General features: G+C 39.9%; 1 protein-coding gene across 2 annotated transcripts; it reads left to right on the top strand.

Moving 5' to 3' along the window:
- On the top strand, nt 1-4,615 carry cd59a (CD59 molecule (CD59 blood group) a). Of its 2 annotated transcripts, none has more exons than XM_069675339.1 (5): nt 1-61; nt 370-483; nt 998-1,099; nt 1,802-1,875; nt 3,707-4,615. In XM_069675339.1, the coding sequence occupies exons 2-5, from the start codon at nt 429-431 to the stop codon at nt 3,827-3,829; spliced, it is 354 nt and encodes a 117-aa protein (XP_069531440.1). In that variant the 5' UTR covers nt 1-61; nt 370-428; the 3' UTR covers nt 3,830-4,615. The 2 variants fall into 2 exon arrangements, with proteins under 2 accessions (XP_069531440.1, XP_069531439.1); XM_069675338.1 differs by having other exon boundaries at nt 2-61; nt 413-483.
- Nucleotides 4,616-6,782: the final 2,167 nt, after the last annotated feature.

The following is a 6,782-nucleotide window of genomic DNA, read 5'->3' as shown; positions in this document are numbered from 1 at the left end:
TCTGCTCCTCTACAACAACAACAGTACTGCTGAACTGCAGTATTACTGCTACTGCTGCTGGGTGAGTACACACAGTACACACAGTACTACATGTTATACACACAGTACACACAGTACTACATGTTATACACACAGTACTATATGTTATACACACAGTACTACACACAGTACTACATGTTATACACACAGTACACACAGTACTACATGTTATACACACAGTACTACATGTTATACACACAGTACTACACACAGTACTACATGTTATACACACAGTACACACAGTACTACACACAGTACTACATGTTATACACACAGTACTACACACGGTACCACATTTTATACAACCAGTATTACATGTTATACACACAGCACTCCACCCTGCTGTGACTGTCTCCACCCGTCTCTCTCTCAGCTGAGCGGAGGTGAAAATGAAGCGCTCCCTGCTGACCTGTCTGCTGCTCGGCTCGGCTCTCGTCGGAGTCGGTACGTTTGATTTTCTCAAATATTTAAAATCAGAAAAATATTAAATCTTTTATCTTAAATATTAAAGTTTTTTTAAACACGATGAAAAAACATATTTCTAATAAATAATTTTAATCTTGACGAAACAGAAATGAGAGAAGTGTGTTTGTGTATCAATTAAATATAAATCAGTGTTTAATCTGAAGATTCATCGTTTACATTTAACCCCTAAAATGTTGATATACTTCATTAAATGTGATCAGCTGAACTGTCTCAGGTTTTCTGACTGTTTATAAATGTACTGTAATCATTTATATGTACCAGATGTCTGTCTCCACGGTAACTACAGTGCTAAAAGGTCCATGTAATGATCAGGGCTGCGATTCCTTCTCTGAGTCTGTAAACGTGTTTCTGCCAAAAAAAGAGAGGATGAGTTAAATAACACGTCTCAGCTGCTAATGCTAGCATTGTTAGCTTTGTTAGCTTTGTCAGCATTGTAAGCAAATTCCAGTCTAAAACTGGTTTGTTTTTTCAGGATCAGCCATTCGCTGTTACAGCTGTAAGGACTACACTGCCAGCTGCTCCAAACAACGAGACTGTAGCTATGACGACGCCTGTCTCACACTGAACGAGAGAGGTACACCTGCACACCTGTGAGATTGAACTGAGATTACAGAGATTATACAGATTATACAGAGATTATACTGAGATTAAAATGAGATTAAATTGAGATTAAACAAGATTATACAGATTAAACTGAGATGAAAATGAGATTAAACTGAGATTATACAGATTAAACTGAGATTAAACTGAGATTAAACTGAGATTATACAGATTAAACTGAGATTAAACTGAGATTATACAGATTAAACTGAGATTAAACTGAGATTAAACTGAGATTATACAGAGATTAAACTGAGATTATACAGATTAAACTGAGATTATACAGAGATTAAACTGAGATTACAGAGATTATACAGATTATACAGAGATTATACTGAGATTAAAATGAGATTAAATTGAGATTAAACAAGATTATACAGATTAAACTGAGATGAAAATGAGATTATACAGATTAAACTGAGATTATACAGATTAAACTGAGATTAAACTGAGATTATACAGATTAAACTGAGATTATACAGAGATTAAACTGAGATTAAACTGAGATTAAACTGAGATTATACAGAGATTAAACTGAGATTAAACTGAGATTATACAGAGATTAAACTGAGATTATACAGATTAAACTGAGATTAAACTGAGATTAAACTGAGATTATACAGATTATACTGAGATTAAACTGAGATTATACTGAGATTATGTTTCTGTTCTGCAGGTGGGATGACTTATCGTCAGTGTCTGAAGTACTCAGACTGTGAGTACAGCCGACTGGGACAGATGTTCCCACAGGTAAACTCCTTTCAGAACTACTAATACTCTACTAATACTGTACTAATGCTGTAGTAATACTCTGTTGACGCTGTACAATCAAACGTCTCTGACGTGTATTTCGTGGGCTTTCACACCTGACAGCTCTGGTCCGGACTTTCAGACTTTACTCAGAAAGTCTGGTTCATTCGGACAGGTGTGAACACACATTCTAACTCTGGTGTGGACCAAACAACCGGAACATGGTCCGCTAGAAAAGACAGGTATCGGTCCGTTTCCAAATGAACCACGGTCAGGTTTGATACAGGTGTGAACATAAACGGACTTAAAGTAAGACCAAATACAGGAAACAAACCGTACACAGTGCATTGTGGGTTGTTAGCGGGTGCTGACACTTGCAGACACAGACGTGGGGGAGCGACGAGGAGGAATATGGGCGACCAAACAATTATACAAAGGCTTGTGGAAACGCACAAAAACACGGAGGTGTTCAAAGTGTTCAGTGAAAAACTAAAGGAGAGTGGAACCGATCGAGTTGTGGAACCGATCGAGTTGTGGAACAATGTCGGTTAAAAGTAAAAAAAACTCCGACGACGAAACATTAATCAACTCCACGATCGAGTTGAGTGTGACTGATCAGTGTGCTCTCCCTCATTGTTTACTTCAGGGAGTTTTCCCACGTGGAAAATCTGACCAATCAGAGAGCAGTTTCCTCGCATTGTAAAACGTTTGGTCTGCTGGTAAAAGCTGCCGTGTGAACACAAACCAGACTGGAGGCAAAATGCAACTTGGTAACACTTTGGTGTTTGATTCAGACCAAAGAAACGGACTGTCGGTGTGAAGGCAGCCTCAGTCATTCCACTGTTTAAAGAACATACAGACACTCACAGTATCCTGACACATAAGAAGTGCTCATTATGTCTTTGTACTATGAGGAGCAGAGAGCACACTGCGGTAATACTGAGTACTGTCAGATGAATACACCACTGCAGCACCAGCAGAGATTAGCTTAGCATCAGTTAATAAACAAACAAACAAACAGGAGTTAAACCATTAAAACCAACACCACCACAGCGCTGAGCTCAGAAAAAATGGTGTGTGTGTGTGCGTGTCTCACCTGGGGTCCTGTAGAACCGCAGTAACCGTCAGGTTACACCTGATCTAAGGGTTAAGGTTAGCTCCTCCTGTTAGCTCCTCCTGTTAGCTCCCCCTGTTAGCTCCTCCTGTTGGCTCCTCCTGTTGGCTCCTCCTGTTAGCTCCTCCTGTTGGCTCCTCCTGTTAGCTCCTCCTGTTGGCTCCTCCTGTTAGCTCCTCCTGTTGGCTCCTCCTGTTAGCTCCTCCTGTTGGCTCCTCCTGTTGGCTCCTCCTGTTAGCTCCTCCTGTTAGCTCCTCCTGTTAGCTCCTCCTGTTGGCTCCTCCTGTTAGCTCCTCCTGTTAGCTTTATTGGATGAAATTTGAGTGTCAGAAATCAGAGGTGATGAACTTCAGCTGTGTCAGAAACATGTAATGTCACAGGTTGACCAGCGGAGGCGCTGTGTTGCGCTGTAAAACACAAGAAGAAATTTAGTGAAACCTGATCCTATTCGATGAATAATCTGAATAATAATCTGATCAGTGTTATAGATTTTAAACAGATTGAAACATGAAATAACTGCTCGTTTACATGCCAGTATGTACATATATATGTATACATATATGTATAGTGTATGTATACAGTATATGTAGATATACACTGTATGTACACTGTGTACATCCAGTATACTTTGTATGTATTGTACATATATTGTATGTTGTTTTGATCACCATGTGTTCCAGCTGATCAGTCATCGATAACTTTATCAATCATTTTCAGGTTTCCAGTTTCACCTTCAAGTGCTGCAACTCTGACCTGTGTAACTCCGCCCCCTCATCTGCAGCAAGCTCTGTGATTGGTCTGCTGGCCTCAGTGGCGGTCATGTGGTGGTGCGTTCACTAAATGGTGGTGCGTTCACTGAACAGTGGTGCGTTTACTGAACATTGGTGCTCTGCGGCGCCCCCTGTGTCTAACAATGATCATTAAAACTTATTAAAAGCAGCTGATTGGTCAAAAATCACTCACATGATCACATTAATATTCATGTGATCATTAAAGTCTCACAGCTTCCTCACTCTGTCACATTTCACTCATGAACCTTACGGACAGAATCTTTTTAAATGTGTATTCATTCATTCATTCATTCATTCATTTCCTAGGGTTACTGCACTGAGTTTCTGCCTGTTAAATCACACTGTAAATATGTGTTAGCAGCTGTTAGCTCCTGTTAGCAGCAGTTAGCATAGCAACATTAACTGTCATTGGATTTCTTTGATACTGAAGAGAACTTTAAACCTGGCGATTCTGAGTGGATCTGTGAACGATGAACGTCGGACACGATGAAAGAATGAATGGATGAACAAATGAACAAATGAATGATGTAAACGTGTTTCATGCCTGACTCAATTTAAACTTTAAGAGTTCAATTTCTGACTCAAACATTTGCAGATTTTAAAATCAGACTCATTTCACACATAAACATTTATTAATAAACGTTATTGTTTGTTTGATTTGAAGTTCAACCCACAGAAAGACAGTTTCAATTGTTGCACTTTAAGTCTTTTAACAGGAAGCGGCACATTTAACTGCAGAACTTTCAAAATAAATGTCCCTGAATGTTTCCTGTGTGAGCTGAGATGAAAAGCTGCTTCTCTAACTGTTTGTTTAATAAATGTGACAAACTGAAAACAGGTTCTCTTGTGTTATTACTCATTCACATTAGAATAATTACAATCATTAAAATGCTTTCAGTCACCTGTGATCAGGAACACCTGACAGGTGAGGTGCCGCAATGTGTACATGCCCACAGCTTTAAGAGATGAGAGGACTGAGAGATCAGGTGAAAACACCTGGGGGTACCTGAAGGCAGCAGCAGGTGGACGTGCAGACAAACAGGTGAACAAGTAGTTTCAACATGGGTCAAGTTTCACAAAAATAAAGTCATTAAAAACTGTAAAAAAGTGTTTTCTGATTTTTAAAGTCAAAGTATTTTTACAGTGCAGACTTATAACAGCACAGTTTGGAGTTCTGACATGAAACTCTTATGTCATGTATTTTTTACAGTAAAATTTAGTCTCATGTTGTTCCTGTATACAGGGCCCGATCAGACAGAGCGTGGTTTAGCGGATGGGGCGGCTTTTTTGTAGTCGTTTTCAATGAGAGGGACGTTTTTTGCGTTCTACTTTTGCGTTGCTGAGCGCTTTTTTTTTACGCTCAGTGCGCCTCATGTTTTTGGGGAAACGCTCTGAGCGGCTCAAGTTGAAAAAACTTCAACTCAAAGCAGAAAAGCGTCTTGTATATTAGGTTTCTACAGTGTACTGTATGTCATGTTTTTACAGTGTATTATACATCGTGATTTTACAGTGAATTATACATCGTGATTTTACAGTGTATTATATATGTCATGTTTTTACAGTGTATTGTACATCGTGATTTTACAGTGTATTATACATCGTGATTTTACAGTGTATTATATATGTCATGTTTTTACAGTGTATTATACATCGTGATTTTACAGTGTCTTATACATCGTGATTTTACAGTGTATATCTGTGTGTAATTGGACACTTTTCAGGAAACGCCTTCAGTTTGTAAACACTCAACTGTTCCGGGTGTCTGACGTCACTTTCTGTCAATTGTTCTATCATAAATGGCTAAATACCGGAAACTGGAAGATGACCTTTCAAAGTAAGAGCTGATACGTAAGTAAATTGAATGCCACTGAAATGTTTCTGTCTTTTGAGTAACAATGTTTGTGATGTATTTCCGGTTTGTTTGCTTTCACTGTAATTTATCACAGTACATGTAAAGTACTTTAATGATACTGCATACTGAATATTTATACTGCAGTTTTTGAAAGTAATGTGTAGTGTTACTGTGTTTTATGCGTTTGTATTTCATCACATATGTTACACTGTTTCTTGCATAATGTACTACATGTCCTGATACTAATACAAACAACATTAAGAATAATTACCTCTAAAAGGTGTCACACTTAAATCAAACATCAGATCTTGATGAACGTATAATTCAGGTTGAAAATCTTCAGTGATGTACATTGTATAATTTGTTGAGAACAAAATGATGTAACAACGGTCAGTGGAAACCAAAATCATCAGCCCATCGAGGGTTGGATTAAAAATCAGAGTAAAAAAATGAAATCACAGGCTGATCTAACTTACGTGAATGTCGTCATGGCAACCCATGATGTGATTCAGTAGTGTGTATGGCCCCCACGTGCCCGTGTGCACTCCCAACAACGTCTGGGCATGCTCCTGATGAATCGGCGGATGGTGTCCTGGCGGATGGTGTCCTGGGGGATCTCCTCCCAGACCTGGATTAGGGCATCAGTGAGCTCCTGGACAGTCTGTGGCGGTACTTGGCAGCGTCTGATGCACCGATACATAATGTCCCATAGGTGCTCAGTTGGATTTAGGTCAGGGGAACGAGAGGGCCAGTCAATGGCATCAATGCCTTCGTCAACCAGGAACTGCCTACACACTCTGGCCACATGAGGCCGGGCATTGTCCTGCACCAGGAGGGACCCAGGGCACCACCACTGCACCACCATGAGGTCTAACAAGTGCTTGGAGGATGTCATCTCAGTACCTAACAGCAGTCAGGGTACCATTGGCTATGACATGGAGGTCTGTGCGGCCCTCCAAGGAAATGCCTCCCCAGACCATCACTGACCCACCGCCAAACCGGTCATGCTGGATGATGTTACAGGCAGCATAACGTTCACCACGGCATCTCCAGACTCTTTCACGTCTGTCACATGTGCTCAGTGTGAACCTGCTCTCATCTGTGAAGAGAACAGTCAATCAATCAATCAATCAATCAAATTTTATTTGTA

Source organism: Semicossyphus pulcher, unplaced genomic scaffold (genome assembly GCF_022749685.1).
Source record: "Semicossyphus pulcher isolate SPU_LCO1_2020_fin unplaced genomic scaffold, fSemPul1.0.p SCAF_24, whole genome shotgun sequence".
NCBI lineage: Eukaryota > Metazoa > Chordata > Actinopteri > Labriformes > Labridae > Semicossyphus > Semicossyphus pulcher.
This window is presented reverse-complemented; position numbering and strand designations above follow the sequence as displayed.